General features: G+C 36.8%; 1 protein-coding gene across 1 annotated transcript; it reads left to right on the top strand.

Annotated features, from left to right (window-relative positions):
* Nucleotides 1–17,486: 17,486 nt before the first annotated feature.
* Nucleotides 17,487–21,819, top strand: LOC143624403 (AT-hook motif nuclear-localized protein 10-like). The gene is made up of 5 exons (XM_077095074.1): nucleotides 17,487–18,006; nucleotides 18,188–18,240; nucleotides 20,281–20,412; nucleotides 21,079–21,243; nucleotides 21,336–21,819. Exons 1-5 carry the CDS (start codon nucleotides 17,487–17,489, stop codon nucleotides 21,636–21,638), a joined length of 1,173 nt encoding a protein of 390 aa, XP_076951189.1. The 3' UTR covers nucleotides 21,639–21,819.
* Nucleotides 21,820–23,319: the final 1,500 nt, after the last annotated feature.

The following is a 23,319-nucleotide window of genomic DNA, read 5'->3' as shown; positions in this document are numbered from 1 at the left end:
AAAGGAACTTATACTCCAGTTCACACATTGTAAAGTCATTCACATCAAAAGATGTGAAAAAAAAATCTGCTAATGCTCTAAGAAAGTTGGCTTATACAAATTTGGAACACTTTGCTAAAGACATCCGCATCGAAGTTTTAGACCGCCCGTCAGTCCCGAAACATTAGATGTTAGTTATACAGATGGGAGTTGAGTCATGGATGACTCCAATTATTGCATATTTGTGATCATGGATACTTCCGGAAGGAAAGTCAGTAGCTCAAAAGATTCGACACAAGGCATTAAACTATTAATTGCAAGATGGGGTACTTTACGATCGATCATTCTTAGGCCCGCTTCTTAGATGTGTTGGTGCGGAAGACGCCAACTATATGATAAGAGAAATTCACGAAGGAATATGTGGCTTACACGCGGGCCTCAGAATGGTGGTGGCTAAGTTGATGAACGCGGGGTATTATTGGCCTGGGATGCATGTGGACGCTGTAAAAGAGATCAGAAAATGTGACTCATGTCAACGACATGCACCAAACACATTGAGGCCTAAGAATGAATTGGTGCCAGTATCATCCGCTTGGTCGTTCCAAAAGTGGGCAATCGATATTATGGGACCATTCCCAAAAGCCCCAGGACGCGTCAAAATTTTAATAGTGGCAATCGATTATTTCACCAAATGGGTTGAGGCTAAGCTGGATGCATCTATCACTGCTGCGAGTATGAAAACGTTCCTATGGGGGTTTATTATTTGCCGCTCTGGCCTCCTGCAAACATTTGTTAGCGACAATGGGAATCAATTTTCGGATGGCGGGATCAAGTTGAAAGAGCCAATAGGAGCATCAAAGATGGGATCAAGTCAAGACTTGGAACCAAACGGACAGAGTGGATTGATGAATTGCCTCATGTACTACGGGCTTTCAAAACCCAAAAGAAATCGAGAAACTCAAAAACACCTTTTAGTTTGACATATGGTACTGAAGCCATGATTCCAGCGGAGATCGAAATTCCAACAGCAAGAATGTTGTCTGTCATCAACAATGAGGAAGAACTGCGTCTGAATCTTAATCTCCTTGAAGAACGACGTGAGTTAGCACTCATTCGGGAACATAATTATAAACGACAGCTTCAAAAGTAGTATGATTCAAAAGTCAAAATCTGCAAGTTCCATGCGGGAGATTTTGTCTTCCGTAATAACGAAGCGTCATGGCAAGAGCCTTTGGGCAAACTGGCTCCAACTTGGGAAGGATCATATCGAATTAAAGACGTTCTAAACAAGGGTGCTTACAAGTTAAAAAAGCTCGATGGAACCGAGATTCCAAGAACATGGAACATCGCCCAGTTAAAGAAATGCTACATCTGATGGTTCACGTGTCATTATGGCAAATTGACTGATCTATTTTTCATTGTCTGGCATGCGTGCCACTATTAGTTAAAAGGCGATCTGCGTATTGTTTCAAGCTAAATTTTATATTTGTAAGCAGGCTTACATACCATCTCTTTTATGAAATTGTTTACCTATGATATGTTGTTGTTATACCTAGCCTGCATGCCAGAAGTGAGACGCGTGTCATTTAACTTATATCTAAGCCTGCATGCCAGAAGTTACCCGCGTGTCATTAAACTTATACCTTGCCTGCGCATCAAAATTGACCTGCGTGTCATTAAACCTATACCTGACATGCGTGCCAGAAGTGACCCGCGTGCCATAATATTCTTATTTGGCACAATATTATCTAAGACATCCTTTATTGACATCTATGAAGATCCTATATAACACTTATATTATTTATAACAATAAAACAAAGTGAGAAGGAAAATCACTTCATATGCAATTACAAAAAGTTCCCTAAGTTATCAAAACATGAAGCAATATTCTACTTTTTCTTGAGCTTAAGGTCCTTCTTTATCTTGAGCTTGGGAAGTTTCTGGATTTGGAGAAGTATGAGGAGTTAGTGGTTTATCATCCGAAGACACGCCTAAATATTCTTTGAGAAATTGAGCACCACTTACATCCGCGGCGAATTCGGGGATTACATCTTGGAGAGAAAATGATGATTGTCAAATTCTTTCAGCCTCCTACTGTTTCCGCTCCTACGTTACGATCATGCAGTGGGTGTTCTTTGAGCGGGCGTTGGGATTTCATATACTCAACACCTTCCTCAAAACTGACCTTGCGGCCAACCTGAGAAGAAATGTTGAGTAACAAAGCAAGACAATCACCCAACTCTTGCACATCTTTTATGTGGTCAATCACCTATTACACGGCGACCGTATTAAGTACTTATGACAAATGTAACATTCGTTACTTTTCAAACCCGAAAATCCGACCCGTTTCAAATTTTCGGTTTTATTTATGAATACATGTATAAATATAAATGTATATTTCAGGTTTTCGTTTTAGGCGTGTTCGTCAACCGACTCATTTTGATGTTTCGATGTATTCATATAATTTTTTTATATATAATTATTGTTTATTTATTTAATAATTACGACGTGTTATAGTCACTATTCGTTTTTTTTTCTATTTTGTATTATTCAATAATGAAACTCCAAGTTCAACATGCATACTTAAACGAGTCCCGTACTATACGAATATAATATGAAAATAAACCAAAGTATATAAGTTTAATTAAGTATATATAACATTCCAAAGTCCAAGGTTCATTTTGTACATTATACTTTAACTTTTATTTTAATATAACATGAAAGATGAAGGACTGAAAGTGTAACGTTGAATTAAATAATAATAATAATAATGAAGACACAGTAGCAGCCCGTCTCCCTCCCTATACCTACGGTTTTCCGGCGAGACCTCCGGCGGCCGGAAATCGGCGCCGGAGTAAACCAAACACTACATTTAAATCTCGTTTGATTCGTTGATGCATCCAAACGACTTCTTCATTAACTCTAATCAATAATACGCGAGTTATTTCGTCATTAACAACCTATTAAACATCCATTAATCGTTCGACCGATCGGATTATAATCAAAACTTAATAACACGAATTAGTTACTAATAGATCAAATTGAAACTATAAATAGGATCCTAACATTCAACTAAACGTTTTCCAAACATGATTATACAAGCACATACCCTCTGCAATCAGTTGTTTGCCCGTCCATGTCCGATTCCGGCCAACCCATGGTGCTCCGTCAAATTCGTAGCGATACAAGGTAAGTTTCATATCAATCGTTATAGTTTTACCCGATTAATAAAACCCCTAACAAATATTGAACGAACAAAGTGCGGATTTGGAGAATTGAGATCTAGGGTTTCATAATGAAGAAGATGAACTTGCATTATAGTATATGTATATTTTTTTATGGTATTATATCAACACGAACTAACTGGTGCAGTGGTTGCATCTGTGTATCTGAACGTAGGGACCCGGGTTCGAGCCCGGGTCAGTGCGTTTTGTATATATATTTATTTTTAAAACCTTTTAGTTATTACTTAAGAATCAAATAAAATTTATAGAAACTAAATTAAATCAAATAAAATTATTTTAAGATAAATAAAAATTGTTATAAGTTGTTTTTAACATTTCACCTGAAAAAAACCAATCTTCCAAATAAAATATTTCGTTAACGCCAATATTTTCCATAACCTTTATCATATCCAAACTTAACATTTATCTCGTAATATAAATTAATAGTCAATCATTAAAAATTCCGTCAAAGTTTAAACTAATATTATAATATCAAATGCTATAAAACAATAAAATATATATTAAAATAGTGCAAAATATCTAATACCAAGTTAATTAACTTTATAATACCAGTAGCTAGTCCTTGATTATGTACCTTCGTTATTGTTTATAGTTTCGTGAGATGCAATCGCTTTGGTTTCATTTACGCGCTTTTGGTTTTTATTTCAAGTTTGTCTTCAACTTCAAGGTGAGTTTCTCACACCCCATTTTTTACGCTTTTACATATTTTGGGGGTAGCATATATATCCTATCAACAATTCAATTTCGTTTATTTATTATTTACAAACTACAATTCGTTACATGGACTTGTGTGTTTACTTGTTACTTGCTACAAATTACTTGCTCATGGATTACTTCAAGATAGTATGATCATACGCCCCACTTTGCGCTCAATACATTTGTTGTTATGAGTGGAAAAGGGCCTCATTATCCGAGTACGTTGGTGCATAATCCCAACTGGAAAGGACCTTACTTGCGCTTATCTGAGTACGCTGGTGCACAATCCTAGTTGGAAATGACATTACTTGTTCATTTACACTTGTTCATGGAATTGTAGATTTTTATGTACTTATATCAAAACTTGTGTGAACTCACCAACTATTCATATAGTTGACCTTTATTTTATATATATGCTACATGTACCTTATTTAGAAGATGTTGCCGTGACAAAGACATTAGTACTTAGGTTATATTAATAAATGGTCAAGATGTTAAATGTTCTTGTATTTCCTTGTATTTCTTGTTACAAACTTGTGTACTTGATATTTGAATTAATTAATGATAATATTGTCACTTAATAGTGTCACATGTGTTTCACTCGGGCGTATTCCGCTTTAGCCGGGGTGTTACAACAAAGTAGTAAAAGAATTTTAATAAGGAAGATAACATACCTGAGGAAGACCCTCATAAATCAACTATTGTTTTTCCTCCTCAATGAACTTGGCTTTCTTCTCGAATTCCTTATACCCCTCTGCAAGCTTGACATTATCAGCCTTCATGTAACATTTGTCATTTTCAGATTAACTTGTATTTGTATTGTATCAAAAACCCGACCCCTTTTTCTCTTTTGGGATCCGTCATTCTTAATGAAATAATGGGTTTTTATGTTACATAATCACCTCACACTTGTCGAATTTCAAAAACACCTTTTACGGCTTTTGAAACGCATCGAAAACGAACGTTGGGGGCCTAAATCGTCAATTATCAAAAGCTGGAACAACCCCCCACCCCTATAGGCGCCACGCCATGCAACCATCCCCTCTTTTGATGCCGCGCGGCGCCTAGCTACGCCTACAGTCACAGTTCGTTTTTGTTTATTGTTTGGTGCATTGTTTGACCATTTTAACCTATCACATGCAAATTTACTTCTTATTAATAAACCATACTTCTACCACTATAAAAGCAATGTCCCATGCACCATTTTGGTTGCTCTTTCTTCTCCAAAATCCCTCTCTCTCAAATCCAAATGTTCATCTTCAACCTATTGTTAGTTTGATACTTAAGGTCAAACTAATGCTAACCTTGTTTCTAACTAATTCTAATTACATAAAGCTTGATGTTGCAACATATATATAATATACACCCCTTGTTTCCTTCGGCTTTCACTTCTACAGTCACGGTCGGTTGAAGTGTTGTGCTACAAGGCACGGTTACATGGAGGACAATTACAGTCCTTGATTTATGCTTTAATTCATACTTTAGTTTATGCTTTAATTTTGTTTATGCTTATAACTATTTTTAGTCATTACTTACTCATAGTTTCCAAATCATTAATAGTTCAATGGTATTGGGTATGTGGCCACCATTTTCGGTTTCATCCCGAGGCAAGAGTCGAACCAAAACCGAACTTTTGTTTAATACTTTATTGTTAACATATTGTATGAAATATTTGAGTATTATTATTTTTAAGTTTATTTTAATGAGTTCTATGTAATTGGATATGTGGCAACCATCCTCGGTTTCATTCCGAGTCAAGGACCGAACCGAAACCGAACTCTTGTTTAAACACTTTATTATAGCATTTTGTATGTAAACTTGAGTATTATCATTTCTAAGTTATTTTAATAAAGTTCCATGGTATTGGGTATGTGGTAACCATCCTTGGTTTTATTCCGAGTCAAGGACCGAACCAAGACCGAACTAAACCGAGTTCATTCGCTTAAGACACACTAGTGTGTTTTGAGCCACCGAATCTCATATTTTCTCTAAAACTATTTTATAAACTAATTTTATATTGTTTTCTCAAAACACTTGGTATGTTGGATCTAACTTGATCTTATAACAAGTTTGGAACGAGAAAACCAAAAACTCGCTTAACGGACATCGAGGTTCTTCTTAATAGAACTACACACTTGGTTAAGCTTCTTTTGATTGCATTGAGTTATCTCATAACATTTTGGAACCTCGGCTTCAAGCTTGATCAGTTATCAAGACTCGAACCGACAAATCCGAACACTCGTAAAATCTCGCTTTGGTATCTATTTAACTTTGCAATATTGTAATTATACCAAAATATTTACTTAACAAAGGTCAAGTAAAAAACTTAAATAGAATACCGAGACCTGACTTCGAGTAAACTTACTTTTTAAAAATCATTACTTTAATTCCTTATGTGTTTACATTTTAGTCTTCAAACTATAATTATTAATGTTACTTGTCAAGTTGTTTTACTTTAAAGCTTTTAAAAACCATCTACTAACTCAAGACCTTTTTCAATCTAGGTCTTGCCCGTTGAACTTACCCTTCCCCTCGTCTTATCGCAAACTATCCTTTAAGTTACTTATTTCATGTGAGTACATTTCATCCCCCGTTTTCACTTTTATACTTTGGGTGTAACATGCATACTTATCCAAAACAAGAACGATTTATAATACTCTATCTTCAAACCACAAACTCTAGGGTGTATGATACTTAGAATACTTGCTCTATTGTGTGTTATATGTTTCATATGATTTACGTGCATGGGTGTTTATTGTATGTTGTTGTGGAACGCAATAAGTATGATCATACACACCCCTAACTACTTAGCCTTGTGCAAGTAGCATAAGGCATCATTATCTGAGTATGTCGGTTGCTACCGATTAGAAAGGATCCTCATTTACATATGTTTTATATACCACGATTGATGCTTTTATTTATAGTCTCATATTTGTTTGTGGATTTTCCCTCATATTATATATACTCAAAACTATAAAATTCCTCACCAACATATGTGTTGACAAATATTATTTTATGCATTTTTACAGGTTTGATAATTGGTTGATTGGAGTTCGAGGATGCTATTTTATTTTGAGACCGTTTAAGTTATTAGAAGAATGAAATTTTTTTTTCTTATGCTTGATGTTATTTTTTGTGTACAAGTTGTGTTATATGGTTGATTGAATGAAATGAATGAGTTGTTTAAATATTGTCACTTTAATAGTTTCTTGTGCTCTTGGGCAATCCATTGCACCCCGGCATGTTCCGCCACCTTTGGTCAGGGTGTGAAACTTCAGCTCTTCTGCATGCTTCTCCATCTCATCCGCCTGCTTTTTCCGCAGCTTCACCTCTTCGTCATAGGACTTGATCAGATCACCCTGCACAGCAACCTGACTTTCCAATGCAATGTTGTCTTCCAAAGCCTTTGCCAGGTCAGCCTATTTGCATTTGGTTTCTTCACGGGAAGAGGAAGAATGACGTTTTGCATTTTACATGCCTCTTCCCATGAACGGGAAGTAGCAGCTTGCCGGTCCTTCTCTGCTCGAAGGGCGATCTCAGCGTCTTTCAGCTTCCACTTAGTAGTGTTAGCCTCTAATCGCTGGTCCTCGACAGCCTTTTTCGGTTCCTCTACCTGCCTTGTCATCTCACCCCATTTCTCTCCCATGGAGAGCCACTCCCTGAAAATATCTTGCCCGCTAGCCACTAGGGATGAGCAAAATCGGTACTGGTACCGGTACCAATTTGGTACCGTCGGTACCAATTTTTTGAGTTTCGGTACCGGTACAGGACGGGACCGGTATTTCCCAAATTTTTACCTTCAATCCTGGTACTGTCCCGGTCTCGTACCGATACCGGTATCGAACCGAATATTTCGGTACCGGTACCAAGAATTCGCAATTTTCGGGATCGGGATTTTCATGACCGGGACCGGTCGATACCGGTACGGTTCCGATCTCATCTCTACTAGCCACAATGTTGGCCATGATAAAGTTAAAACTGCAGGCAAGATCATGGCGGGAATGACCACGCTGAAATGCACGCTCTGCAGACAAAATCCCGTGACTGAGAAATTCTGCACATACTTTCGCATTTGTGAAACGTGATCCTTGGACTGGTGTCTAACGCAGTATATGCAGATGGTCGTCCTCCCAAGGATTGGCCGTCCCATAATAGTCAGAATTAGAAGGCCGATGGAACTTCATGGATTCTGGAGACTGTTGGGTATAGGATGTACCTCCACCACTAGAATGATGAAGTGGAAATGAATGAGGAGAATGCGGAGGATCATATGGTGAGTTATGCGATTACTCCTCTGTCTCTGAAACGCTCGACGTCTTGTACAGGATCCTTCCCCTTGGAACCGGAAGCGTTGTCGGAAATAATAATTGTTTGCGTAGGAGATGTTGGTTCCTGGATCACTACACCTTGGTCTGGTGCAACTGTTGTCTCTGTGGGTAACATAATATGTCAAAATTCAAGATACAACAGAAAATAATTATTGAAAGCACATGCGGAAATAAAACTTACTTGATGGTAACCGCATGGCTATCTCCTTGATTCGGTCCTCAAGACGGACCTTCTTCCCTCTCTTGGGACCCATTGCGTGTTTTTTCTTCGCCGGGCCATCATCAGTCTCGCTCGTGTCGCCATACATAGAAGCCCACTGCTTCCTCTTGCGCTCAAGCTCTGCCAAAGCACGCATAGTTTTTCGACAGTTCAGATGTATCGGTAATAAGTTCCTCTTCCTTGCGGGGTGATGATTTGTCACTCGAAGATAACAAAAATATCACCCCATCAGAAGTAAGTGCATTCAAAGGAAGAGGGTTGAGAAAGAACTCACCTAACTCAAAATTTCCTCTGACACCACGGGCTCAGAGCGCAATTTTTTTGGGAACAAAAAATGGTTATGCGTCCTGTCTAGGTTAGGCAAGGCTTTTGGCTCACGCGGACGCCTTTGCACGCATCCCGCCGTCTTGTCAAATAGGGCGTTAAGAATGGGCCCCTCGCCTAGAAAAATACGAAGATGAGCCAAAGACACAAAATTAAAAGCAGAAATATATAAAACTTACTTTCGTCCCCATTCTAGAAGAAATGTTCCAAATCAAGATATGGCCACAAACGACTCATACCAGCCTAAACTTGGGCTTCCTCAACAATAGCCCACATGGGCGTTGGCGTCTGGATCAACGTTTTGAACCAAGCATGATCCTCAAAATTTGTGATCTGGATGTCCGCAAGCTTCTCGTTAGGAGGATGGCGAACCATGGTTATCGTAACCACGTCTTCTCGCACCCAGAAAAAATTGGTTCTCCAGTCATAGGCACTGCATGGGGGCTCAGTCCCTATAATCCTCTAGGCCACAATGGCACAATTGAATCACCCACCACGACCGTGCATCTTGTAAAACACAAAAAATTATCAACTTTGGGCACAATATTCCTGCGAACGAATTCAAAGTGGCGAATTCGCATCAAGTCGAAGGGATGGATTTGAGAAAGATGGATCCCGTGGCCGGTAATGACGTTGCCTAGGAACTTGGTTATCGGAAACCGAACATTCCTTTCATAACAAATTCAGCGTACACGTCCATCTTGCCAGCTGGAGGCTTGTCGGCGGTAGATCCGGCAGCCGGGTACTCCGGTTCCCACTCTGGTGCTATGCCGTATGTAGAAACAAGTTTCTCAAACTCCGATTGCTTCCAATTAATCTCGATAGATTCTACAGACGATGAGGTCGAAGCCTTCTTTTTACCTGCCATTATTTCAGAGGATAGTGGAAAACATCGAGCAATGGTGAATAGTTGAGAATAGTTTCTGATTTGAGAGAAATAAAGAAGAAGATGAATATACAAAGGCGATAAAAATTTCACAATGAACCCAAAAGTCTTATTTATACCCATCACAGTTAATGCGATGGGAAGGTTATAGTGGAGAGAGAAAACTAGGGGTCCGGTAAGAATACGTCACGTCATGCGGGAAAACTGAAAAAGCGAAAAATGAGGTACATTTGACAGCCGGCATAGACGTCACATCACCATGGGGCGTCTACAAATCATCCGCAGGTCATTCAAGACTTCCTTAGAAGTAACCCGCTAAACATTCTCAGCACCCACATAACTCAAATAAGAGGAAGACTAAGGAATAATTCCAGAGACTATATGCGGGTCGCATAGGACTCCTTCAGATGTCATCCACAAGACGTTTCCTCATGCGCGAGATGACAAAAGAGTGATGTCAGAATCAGTTGTACCAACTTCTTTATAAAAGATTTACGCGAAGATTCTTTCTTGGAAAGCACGTGATGTAACAACCAATCAGGGAAAGACAGTTGTTATAACCGTGTACATGGCCATTTGTCTCATCCTATCATGTGCGAACATGTGTCCAGTTTTTTACAAAGAGCATCTTTAAAAAGGAGACAACTGTACCAATAATATTCCCCTTAACCACTGGTTATAAATACCCTCTCCATCATCATGAGGTATTCATTCACACTTCACATATTAAATCAATTACTTAAATTACTTTCTCTCTCTAAAACTTGTACTTATTCTCACGTTGGAGGGTGGTTACGGGAAGACCCCCTTCGTGTCCTTCCCGTAACGAGCTCACGGTGTTCTGTTTTGCAGGATTTCGTCACCAGACTTGTTGAGTTTTGCTTGTATCGTTGTGTTATTCATTGTTTGACCCGTATTTTGTAGAATCATCGGTCTAACCTATCCAGGTTTATATCCGTGCTTCTTAAGATACCCTCTTTGATCGATAAAAAAAATTTATATACGTATCCAAAAGCTCTGCCTGTACAAAATAAGACATTGTGTCATCGTGTAATCTCGTGATTTTCGTTATAATTATTGGACCTATACTGATTTAAATATGCTACATTGTGTTTAACCTAGGTGTTTAATACCAGGAAGCACTCATTTATTATAAACTTACAAGGTGAGACATTCAAGTTTTTGTATAATTCACATTTGTGTGAGATAACTGTTTTTCCAATGCTGTTATAATAATTTTTAAACCTATTAAACTCATGAAGGATAATATAAATGCTTTCAAAATATTTTTAAAATGTTTTAAAGTACATTATAGTGATTAAGTCTCTGTAGACTTACGGGATGATTATTACTGGTATTGTGGGGTTTTATATGTATGTTTGCCTACTGGGCTATTACACGTTACTTATTGGACAAGTGTTAGCCAATAAGTAATATGACCGCAACCATAGATACGGTCGAGTGACAAGTGCCTCTCGGTAATTTGTAAGCAGACGGATGTAAAAATATATTAATGCTGTAACTGTAAAATGTGTCATTTATAAATGAATGTACTCACTAGTATTTCTTGTTGATCAAATATTTTTAAACATGTTTTAGGTGACTTGTTAGAGACAAAGGAATGATGCATGCGGGCTTCCAGCTTAAATAAGTGGCTTGTCACCAGAATAAAGAAACGTACTTTGTAAATTAGGGTTTATCCTTATGAAACTTATGTTTGTATAAAAATGGGTTTATCCCCAGTTTATGACATAAGAATCATTGTGTTTTTATAACTCTGATAATTTTTTCCTAACTACGTTCCTGATGAAATATTCCGTTGAAATTTTTTTGTTAATAAACACCGATACCACCACTCAATGTCCACGGATCCCCTCCCGGGGTATAAGGATCAGGGGCTGGGACATTAAAACTTATGTTTGAAAACAATTTTTAGAGACGAGCCGATATGTCTTATGGTCATGTAGCAAACAACTTACATATACTTTGCCGATACATAACTACAAACAATAACAACTTTTACTATTTTAAGTTTTACTTCAATCGACTAATCTAACCAGATACGTGGTTACCCACTTGGACGTTTTAATTTATTGATTTGCTTCTCATCACATATATCACAAAAAAAAATTCAGTTAACTAATTACTCTAGTTACAACTCTTGTCTCAAAAGAGATTAATATATTCCAAACGACTGTTCAAGTCTCTCCACGAATTTATCAAATGTAACTACATTAGAAGTCCAATGATTAGTGAAAATTGAGATACTCATAAGTTGGTGCGATGATTTTAGTTCATATTAGTATTTTTATCAAATAGGTCATAGACAACCTATCAACCAATCATTTTGACACATCAATACACATCAGCGTTAAATATTATCAGGTTAATATTATAAGAATCGTAAATATTAAAACATCTTACTACAAGTGATGATTGATACATACCGACGAACTTACTAGTCCATACCTTATATAAAACATTGAAAATGCTAGTGCATACCTTGTTACACGATTATGTTTGAGGTTTAGCGTGTCAACAACCCAACAATGATGGGGTTATAGTTTGTACGCAATTGCTATATAGTGTGGGTTTACTTGTTTCATGATTTTAATACCCTTATTGTAATCAATAACATAACTTTTGAAGTTTTTGTTAAACCATTATAACCTTATGTTTGTAAGCTAACAGTCCCATTAGAACTTTAGGACTTTTACTACTTGAATTGGATGATATGTTAATTAGTTTTTATTATTAAACCACAGTTTTATAATTTAATATCTCCTTGCCATATGTTTTGAAAATCTAGGTGTTGTGTAGACATATTAGGACTTAAAATTCATGGTAATGCTCAATATCAAAAACTCAAGTTTAGTTCACATGGATTTAGGAGATGGTTTCTTATTTGTTTTCATTTCTAATTGTTTTGCATTTTTGATACCCCTTATTGATCGTGAATTGAATACTATACTCCATTGTGTTGATTAATAATAAAGCTTATTTTGAATTCCCGTAACCAGGATATATGTGATTCCTAAGCTAACAACTAGCTAAAAATTCTCTATATAACCTTAAAAAAAACAGTTACAATTGTAAACATGATTATTTAAGAGAGATATAACTTCAAATAAACATATTCGTCATAAAATCTCTATTTAATATCCATTAGAGTAGTTGCTTTTCCTTGAAGAGTAAGTTATTATGAATAGTAACTTGATCTACATCGACAATAACAAATTTATCCACATGAATTTGTTCTTCAACGGATACAATCAATATCAAGTTACTTATTAGAAATTCTAGGTCTATCACATTGTTCCTATTAATCGGATATCTTTACCGACACTAAAGTGATTATCATCGGCACCAACTTATTATTAGTAGTAACTTTGTTATTAACCCAACTAAATCATCATTAACTCTTATCAATATTAAAATACTTTTCAACATCTTCTTTTAGACTTTCAACATCAACTTGTTAGCACCAAGAACTTCTCATTAGTTGGAGCTTCACTTTTACTTCAGTAGTTTTGTAACATTAATTCTTAAGATAATTTCGATGTAACAAAACATAAGTCCAAATCTCTAGCTAACTTCTTAAAAGCATGCATCAAATCTATAATGTAAACGCACCATATAACAACCCATATAATTAGGACAAAATTCTATATATTTTATTATATTTTCAGAATCCTCGATCAAAATACATAACTCTGCATATACAAGGTGTTGCTTAAAAAGATTGAGAAAACATATTAGAGTTTTTGAGCCTTGAATACAATCTTAAAAGATTTCTTTGAATGCCAAATGTTTGAATGCATTTTTTATAAGGTTTGTTAAATTTGTATAAAAAGTTGACAATGAACTACATACAAAACCCATCATTCTAGGTTATAAATTGATGTTTGTTTTAACCTAAGTGTTAGTTATACTCAAGCCTTAAAATTACCATTTGATACAAATTTATATATAAGGGTTATTTACATTTATTAGAAACTTTTTTTAATATAATTCACCAACTTAAGCAATTGAGTTTGATGATTATCAATTAAAAAAGTTTACAATACTAATATATTGTATATAAGGCAATGTGTAGTGGAGGGGCTACAATTGGGGGCGAATTGTGACACGTGGCGCCCAATCAGTATAGAGTGGAAATTTGTTTTTGGGGTGTAATGGTGTAGGAGCTACAAGTTAGGCCCACAGTGTCTTTTTTTATTATTTTCTTTTTATAATTAAACTAATTAAATAAAAACCAATTTATTTAAATAATTAAATAAAAATGTATTAAAATTAAAAAATAAATACAAAAAAATACATAAACTAAAAAAATACACGAATAATAAAAATAAATTATAATAAAAAAACACACCAAAATAAAAATACACATAAAAATTTCTATAAAACTAATCTATTCGTCTTCATCTTCGTCCCTGTCCTCGTTATCGTCCTCCTCCTCGTCTTCGTCCTCGTACTCGTCTTCGTCCTCCTCCTCAACGGGACGATTATCCCACACGTGTTGAACCAAATCCGCCTTCAGTTGGTTATGTATATCACTTGATGTGAGCTGGTGAATATTATACGTTCGTTGGTCTTGGGTTGGTTCAGGGAATTGTTCTGGAACGCTTCCTGGTATATAGTGTTGACATATTGTTTTTCCCTCGTCTTCTAAAATCATATTATGCAATATGATACACGTATACATGGCATCGCTCATTTTTGCCAACGTCCATACACGACAAGGGTTTTTCACATAATGCCAACGTTTTTTTAGAACCCCGAAACACCTCTCGATATCCTTTCTCGCGGACTCTTGCTTATTCTTAAAATAATCTCTTTTTTCTTCGATAGGGTCTTGAAACGTCTTGACGATGATCGAGTACTCTGGATATATCCCATCTCCCAAATAGTATCCGTGACGATAGAAGGTATCGTTGGCATAAAACGGTAAGACCGGTATGCTACGGCTGATGTAATACTCTAACACGGGTGACGCGTTGAGAACGTTTATGTCGTTGTTGGACCCGACTGAGCCGAAGTAGGCTGATCAAATCCAGAGGTCGTGTGAACAAATGGCTTGAAGACTAACCGTTGGCACTCCATGGTCACCACGAGTGTATTGACCTCGCCATGCGGATGGACAGTTGGCCCATTCCCAATGCATGCAATCTATACTCCCGATCATGCTTGGAAAAGAATGTTTGCTTTCGTGTACATCATATATGCGAGTCAGGTCGTTCGAAGTAGGAATCCTCAGATAACGACGAGAGTATAATTGTATTATCCCTATACAAATAAATTATTAAACAATATTTATATTAAAAACAATAGTTAATACAAACAATTTAAATAATACCGATGCAAAAATTCTCCAACGCATCTCTCGTTGTTTCCTCAGCCATCTTTAAATACTCGTCATTGATATCGGTCGTGTTGCCGCATGCGAGGATGCGTATAGCCGAAGTACACTTTTGGATGGTGGAGAATCCTAAATATCCTCTTGCATCGGGGTTCTGTTGAAAATACTCATACTCCCGCTCCATATCTCCAACGATGCGCAAAAATAAACGCTTGGACATCCGAAAACAACGTCGAAACATAGCGTCGTTAAATGTAGGTGTGTCGTCGAAGTAGTCCTTCATCAAACGAGCGTTCACTTGCGTACGATCCCGAATGATATATGACCGTCTACGTGGTGCCGTAGATGGAGCAGAGCCGGACACCATGTTATTGGCGACGACCCGAACAGCGTTCGTGACCTCTAAATGCTCTTCCGCCACTTGTCGGTGAATCTGATGAATTCTTCGACTCTAGTTTATTAATTGATCCAAAATCTCGGCAGAGTTCATGGATCCGGAGAACTCATTGAGTTTGAAGAAGTATGAAAATAATAAAAATGATTGGTATTTTTATGTTTGTGTATGATAGGGTGAAAATGGTTAGATAAAGTTTGATATATATATTAAGTTTTTAAATTATTATTATTATTTTTTTATATTTAGTCGTTACCCAACGGCATTATTATTATTATATTATTATTTCTCCATCTCGCAGGCGATAAACTAATCCGCCCCCGCCCCATTTCGCCCAAATTTCGGCCAGGGGGCGGTGTTCCACCCTAAAATCGCCCCAATATCGCTCTTTTTCTCGCCCACTACGTTTGGCCTAAGTCTCGGGTCACATTTAATATAGAAATGACTTTAAGTAGATGACTGTGAGAATCACAATTGCAAACATTAATTCAGGCTACGTGTTGGTTTTTATGGAGTACTGAAAATGACCATACTTTCAACAATAAGGTCTAATCGACATCAACTCGGAAGGAGGTCAAAACAAATACGTTCCTATAATTAAAGTGCAAAGTCAAAAACGTTTCTATTGAATGAGCTTCTTGGTGTAATGAGTTTCACGTGTAAAATTTATGTTGTACTAAGAGCATTCATAACTACTCCCGTGTAATATGTGAGGTGGTTCTCTATATTATATAGAGTGGTGGTTGTGAGTGGATGATAGAAAAAATGTTACTGTTTATAAATCTAGAGAAACATTGTTCACATTTTATAATTTTTTAATATTTGTTGAAAGTGGTTATGAGTGGATGGTAGAGAAAGTGTTTAATTATTAGACCAAGTGGTCGTTTCAGGGCCTTTAGCTATTGTTCTTGAGAAATGACCCGGTGTAGCCCATTCCTCGAATGAAGTTTATATGTGATCCCTATTTACCAAAATTTTTACTTCTGGTTCTGGCAAACGAATAATCATTGAGTCCTCCTCTTTCTGACAACACATACAAAGAGACTCGCCAACAGTAAAATAATTAGTGAATCTCGAAGATATATTTCTATTATATAATTGATAAAAATAATAAAAGCCATTATTAAGTAATATTTTAGTAAAATTTGCCATAAAAAACAATGATTCATATTAATGAGAGTTAAGTTTAGAGTAAAACAAACGATATAAATGCATACATGATTCTCGAAGTTAAAAGATTGTTTTCTATTGATCTAGAACAAACTTAAAATCATGAGGTATGCATTCATGTCTCTTAACTCCACATAAACATTACATCCCCATCTCACATTCTCACGTAAAGAAAACGACTTAATCTCGCTTAACACTCTCAGTTTCTTTTAAAAACAATTCTTAAATTTTTGTGTGTGAGTTAAAATATTTTAAAGGTCGTTACTATCTTAACCTACCCATCTTGCTTTTAACGTCCCTTAACATATGAAAGAAATAATATCTCATTCCTTAACCTTTGCCAAATCAGCTTTAATATCCTGAACGTTAAGATATACACCAAATACCACAAGGCCTAATACTTTTAGATTTAAATTCGTTAATGTTGGACATATAACATATCCTTAATTTAAGACGGACATTAATTAACCAAAAAGATCTAACCTAACGTATTTGGAAGCAAGATTTATTAGTTTAGTTAAAGTATTAAAAAGGTCAAAATAAAAGAATATATTATTATAATTTATAAAAGAATTTAGAGGAAGATTCAAAATTGCCGATCACAGCAGGTTTGACCATGATCACAGCACCAGGTGTCAAATCAACTTTACAACTATACCCAACCCAACACAACTTGATCTAGTAATGTAATCACCGTCTCATTTCGTGCTTATACGGCGGCCACCAATTTCAATTCTAAAACCCTAATCCCCAAAATGCCAATTTCAATTCCAATTCCAATTCCAATTCCAATTCCAGTTTCATCTCTCTAGAGACTTTATTCATTATTATTATTCAACTAAAATTAGATCCACCTACATTTCACCATCACAACCCTAACAATTCATGGACTCACTAGCACAACAACAACCACCGTCACTCCAACGTCACCAACAACAACCACCACCACCACACCACCACCAGTTGCCTCCAGGAAGGATGATGCCACCTGGGTCTTACTCCACCCACCACCACCACCACCTGCCCAACAACTCCACCGCTCCTCCGCCCACCAACAACACCATCATAACCCATGAAACCCTTCAGCAAAGGTTCGCCTTTGACGGCTCTGACCAGTACGCCGACGGATCCTCGCCGCCGGGCGGGTTTAGGCCAGGTGGGTTTAACATTGAGCCGGCCAGGAAGAAACGAGGCCGCCCGAGGAAGTATTCGCCCTCGCCCGATGGCAACATTGCGTTAGGGTTAGCTCCTGCTCCGGTTCCGGTTACTACCGGGTCTGCCGGTGGGCATTTAGAGAGTGCAAATGACGGTGGTAGTGCCGGTGGTACTCCGGGGACTGACCCGGCTGCTAAGAAACACCGAGGGAGGCCACCGGGTTCTGGGAAGAAACAAATGGATGCTTTAGGTAGTATTTATGTGCAAGATCTGATTTTTATTATTAATAAATTAAGTAATTAATTAGTTTTGGGTAGTATGATCTTGACTTTACAACTATTAAATTAACTGGTCTATGTGGTTAGAAATTATTTTTAATTTTTGTTAAATATGGCAATTATTAGGTGTTAATAAGTTGGGTTTGTTGACAGGGGCGCCTGGTGTCGGTTTCACGCCTCATGTCATCACCGTTAAAGCAGGAGAGGTACTGCTCCTCAACTTTCTTTATAATCTTGTTTATTAATCTTTATTCTTTACAGTTATAGAATTGGCTTATAATTTTCTTGAAACTGGAAGGTATTATTTAATGTTTTCTTGTAGGGTAGCTGGTGTTTTGACTAGTCATTAACATGTATAATTAATGAATATTTAGTAAGCATATCCAAGTTTTTGAAACTACTTAAGTAAGAATGAGAATACAATAAATACATTGCTATTGATGTCCAAAATGCATAAATGGAAATGTGAAATGAGTCTTGAGTTTTACCTGTTATTGGAAAGAAAAACTCATACGGTAGATTCTATTTTTAAATTGTTACTAAAATTAGTAGATAATATGTGGTTAAACAGGATAATTAGTGACAAATTTGTACAAGAAACAGTGAAACACATGATATTTTCTTAACCATTTTTACTTATTCTTCTTTCTTTAAATAGTTTTTACATTATTTGCCCTTTTGTCTCTTGAAAATTACCAAAATTTATTATTTTTGAGTTGTTTTTAACCTTTGATCTTGTTGCAAGCCTTTCTTTTACCTACTTGTGTTTTAAATGAGTCACTCTTAACTCTTATGTTCGTTTCCGTCATTCAATGAAGCTCTATCTACAATATTTAGTTTAGCTCAATTTGGTTAAACCAACACACGTCCCTTTATATGATACAATGCATATCCTATATCGGATTGGTGGGTTATGTACGTGGTGTGTTTTTGTTAACCTTGGAATTGTTGGTTAAAAAGGGAATATAAAAGAGGGAAAACTCATTTATTGTAAAACTAAGGATTAAAGGTAAAGTTTTGAAGCAATGAGGGAACTTAATAAACGTGTAAATGTGTAATCTTTTTCTTGATGCTAGCCAATTCTTTTCTTTACCCTTTTTTTGTTGGTACTTCTAAAGTTTCCCCTTATTGGCTACCCTATTGTATATGTGTGTTATGTATTGCGTCATCCCAACATCATGGTTCGTTTATACTTTTAAACGCCATATGTACTAACCATGACAGATAAACTATCCTTTTATTATGTATGTGTTTATACGTATGTATCTATGTAGTCAGAGGCGATACCCTATGAAGTGAGTTTTGGGCTTTCTTTGTTTCTTTTTCTTGTCTTGACTTTTTGTTTATTTACTTGACTTTTTTTTCTTGTTTGGAATTTTTTTCACATGAGTGTTTAATAGGTAGAATTATTTTAGCATATAAGTAGTTATTTATATTTCTTTTTTTGATCGGATGTTTTTTAAAGATTTTATCTTTCAAAATTTTAATACTAGTTGCCTAGTTGGATGATTTTATTTGCTAATATATTAGGTTTTTAAATATGTTTTGGGAGCAACGTTAATTTTAAAAACCATGTGTGTGTGTCCGCGGGGGGGGGGGGGGGGGGGGGGTACCTATTATAGTTGCGTTCCTTTTTTTGTATTGGGTGTGCGGTTTTTTGCGCTTGCTTTTACTCGACTCGCCATTTCTTTTGAGCGCGCCTTGTACCTTTATATCTCTAGGTTAGTGTGTGTAACTGTATATATATATTACATAATTCATTGTATATATATATTACATAATTCATAATCTCATATTAAATATGAAAAAAACACTCAATTAATGCAATGCTTGTGTTTAATAAATAATGATTTTAATTAATTTGGCTCAGAATAAGGCCATTTGTAGGTCATAAAAGAGAAGCTGGGTTTGTTACTTGCACTTGAACCCATCTGTAGCTTGTAAGATTTTGCAGTAAACATATTAAAAGATATCACATCCTCATGTACAAGCAAATGTGGATCCTATTCCTAATTGTGCATGTTCTTATTGGAAAATAGCTTTGGCTTTTATACAATGCCTTGCATTTTGATAGCAAAGATAATATGATTGCTTGATTAGTGACTTTGGCAAGTGGATATTGCTCAGTACAGGCTTTACAGTTTTATTTTTTTTTTTAAATTTTTTAAAATTTTTATTTGAACATCTTGTTTAACGATTTATATCTATAAAATATTGCTGATTGGTTGTTTTGGTGGGGATTACAGGATATAGCCTCAAAGATGACTGCATTCTCGCAGCAAGGTCCTCGCACTGTTTGTATTCTATCAGCAAATGGTGCCATCAGCAATGTAACTCTTCGTCAACCCGCAATGTCTGGCGGCACTGTAACATATGAGGTTTATATCACCTTCCTTCTAATATATTATTTATATACACACATATACGCCTGTGTATATATGTATCTTTGTGAATATAGAAACGATTAATGAGAACCATTACATAATTAGGAACAAAAGGAACCACTTTTTGGCCCTTGGATCATATTTCAATGGATGGTGAGATCTGAGACAGTTATGTCTCTTCCACTTTATGAATCACATGCCCATCTCCAAAAGTGGTCAGTTTGGTTCCTAATTTAAATGGTTCTCGTTTGAACCCACACATATATACATAAGTATATGCATTTAAATACTAGTAATGTATTCCCTTTTTTATCTTTTGTTTATGGGTGTATCTGGGCCATCCAACAACTTTTAGTGTTTTGAGTTATGTTTTTATCTTTCATAGTAGTTGAAATGAGCTATGAATGAAATGGGTTTACATTCAACGTGTAGTTTTATTCATGCAACCTCCTATATTGCTTCATTCAGTAACTTAAATCATTAATGTAAATATTATAGATTTTGTAATCATAAGTATTCTTTTAAAAATTGGCAATTCAGTATTTAAGTGAAATAAATACCCATTTTGACATGTTACACAACCCACCAAATCTGACCTCTAAGTTTTTCTTATGCTGAACTGAGAAATCTTATTTGGCTGCTGCTGATGTCATCTTTTAGGGTCGGTTCGAGATAATATCTTTATCGGGTTCGTTCCTGCTGACAGACAGCGATGGTAACCAAAGCAGCAGGTCAAGTGGGTTGAGTGTTTCCCTTGCAGGTTCAGATGGTAGGGTCTTGGGCGGTGGAGTTGCCGGGTCCCTTGTTGCAGCAACGCCCGTTCAGGTCACCCCCCCCTTCTCTCTCACACACACACACAAAAACAAGCATATCTATGCCATCAGTTAACATTGTGTTGATTGTTTTGTTTCTATCAGGTGGTTGTCGGTAGCTTCATTACAGATGTCAAAAAGCCTAAATCAAGCAGCAGCCCAGCGGTGGCACCGCCTACAAACATGTTGACTTTTGGTGGTGGTGGGTCTGTGCCGGGTGCTAGTCCAGCATCTGATGGACCATCAAGCGAGTCGTCTGGCGGTGATAGTGGTAGTAGCCCTCTTCATAGGCACCCGTACAGCAATGCTAGCCAACAACATCAACAACAACAGCAGCCACCACCTCAGATGCCCATGTATTCCAACATGGGCTGGCCAAACTCGACCATGAACATGCTTCGTAATTGATAACGGCTAATTTGAGTGGGGTTTGTTTGGTTGGATGGTATGGTGTTCTTGTAACATAGGATCTTGAACCAAGTGTGATGTGATTATGCTATTTCGAATCAATATGTAGTTGTAATGTAGGAATAAGATTGGATGTGCTTGTTGTAGTGGTATCGGTCTAGGATTAATCTTGATGTCTTTTATTTTGATATCTATCTGAGTTATGTCTTTTTATTTTTTATATAAATTTGAATTATAGGCGTGATTGGGTTGCCAAATTGGGTTGCCAAGATTCGAGCGTGTCCTGAATCTTTCCAGTCGTCGTGATATTCTTGGATCTTGTCCTTTGTATAAGTCAAATTAGTATGCGAGGATGATGATTGGAGGGTAAATGTGAGAATAAAGGTGAGTTCTTTCAGGTATATCTTCGGGAGGAGCGAAGAAGCAACTACAAATCGATCTGCCAAACAAAACTCATACGCCAGCGGAACCTAAAATTTGGGTAAAGAACTCTCTTTCATCATCATGACTTGTTCAGGCATTGACATGACTCCTCCAACGCAAATCCTTGTAGGTTTGTTAGTGATTGGGCCTTGAACCTTCTCGTGGAGTCGTGGGTCCCTCTTAAATATCTCCAAGCCCAACACAGGGGATTGGGTCACTTTATAGTCCTTATACTTAGAGATGCACATCGTAACCGGTTAGAACCCGGTCCACTAACCGGTTAGGAAACGGTCCAACGCAAACCGGTTAGTAACCGTTTCTAACCGTCAGTTAGAAACCGGTTTTTCTTTTCCCCACAGAACCAGGTTATTAACCGGTTTTTAAAAACCGGTTTTAAAAACCGGTTAATACGCAAACCAAAAAAAAGAGCCGTTATATGGCCGTTGTATGACCGTTGGACTTGTTTTTTTTGACCGTTTGGACTTATTTTTAACCTCCTTATTGGTATAAATAGGTATTGGGTGTGTGGGTTGATTGCACCACTTCCCGAGCTCTCAAAAACGCAAAAAAACCGTCAAAACCGCCAAACCGAACTAAAAAACCACTTCTAAAACGCAAAAAAATGGCTACACTTGAACAACTTGGTTTAACCGTCACGAGAATTGTCTCTAACAAACCGAGACAAAACCCTTTGGTGTAATTTCGACAAGTGCGTAATGTCGAACAGGACGTTTAAGGCTTGGTGCAAAAAATGTGGAAAAGTTTACGCACAAGAGTCGAACTCCACTTTAAGGCTTCACCTAGAAAAACATTGTCAAACCATGAAAAATAATCCGGCCACGGACCAAGCGCATCATTCAACCACATCTTTCAACCGATGGAGCCGACATTGGGTTTTTAACCTCGAAACCGTTCGTGAAAGGATGGAAAAATTTGCCATTTAAGAGGGCTTACCTGATCACTGTGCCAAAGTAGATACATATTCAACTGGAAACAGTAGTAGCGACTATATAATTTTCAGTCGGGCCAATTTTCTTGGCCATAATCGCTAGTTTTGTGACAATTTTCAGTTGGTCACAAATCAGTCGCTAATAGTAGAATTTTAATCTCTCTTTTACAGTACGTTCAATGAACTGATTTAGCCAGCTCATAACAAAATGTGATGTATACGGAAGACTCAACATTTGTTGGTAATTTTAATGTCTTCAACGTATATCTTTGTATATTAGATTAACTAGCTTTTGAACCCGTGTATTAC

This window comes from Bidens hawaiensis, unplaced genomic scaffold (assembly GCF_021521415.1).
Source record: "Bidens hawaiensis isolate Kalapana, Puna unplaced genomic scaffold, B.hawaiensis_p1.1 tig00000369_1, whole genome shotgun sequence".
NCBI classification, from domain to species: Eukaryota; Viridiplantae; Streptophyta; class Magnoliopsida; order Asterales; family Asteraceae; genus Bidens; species Bidens hawaiensis.
The sequence above is the reverse complement of the archived record's forward strand: the minus strand, read 5'-3'. Positions and strand labels throughout refer to the sequence as shown.

Excerpts from the sequence above, each read along its gene's own strand:
- LOC143624403 (XM_077095074.1), top strand. The coding sequence starts at position 17,487 with ATGGACTCACTAGCACAACAACAACCACCGTCACTCCAACGTCACCAA. Across the intron at positions 18,007-18,187 it reads GAAACAAATGGATGCTTTAG|GGGCGCCTGGTGTCGGTTTC; the intron begins GTAGTATTTATG and ends GTTTGTTGACAG. Across the intron at positions 20,413-21,078 it reads GCGGCACTGTAACATATGAG|GGTCGGTTCGAGATAATATC; the intron begins GTTTATATCACC and ends GTCATCTTTTAG.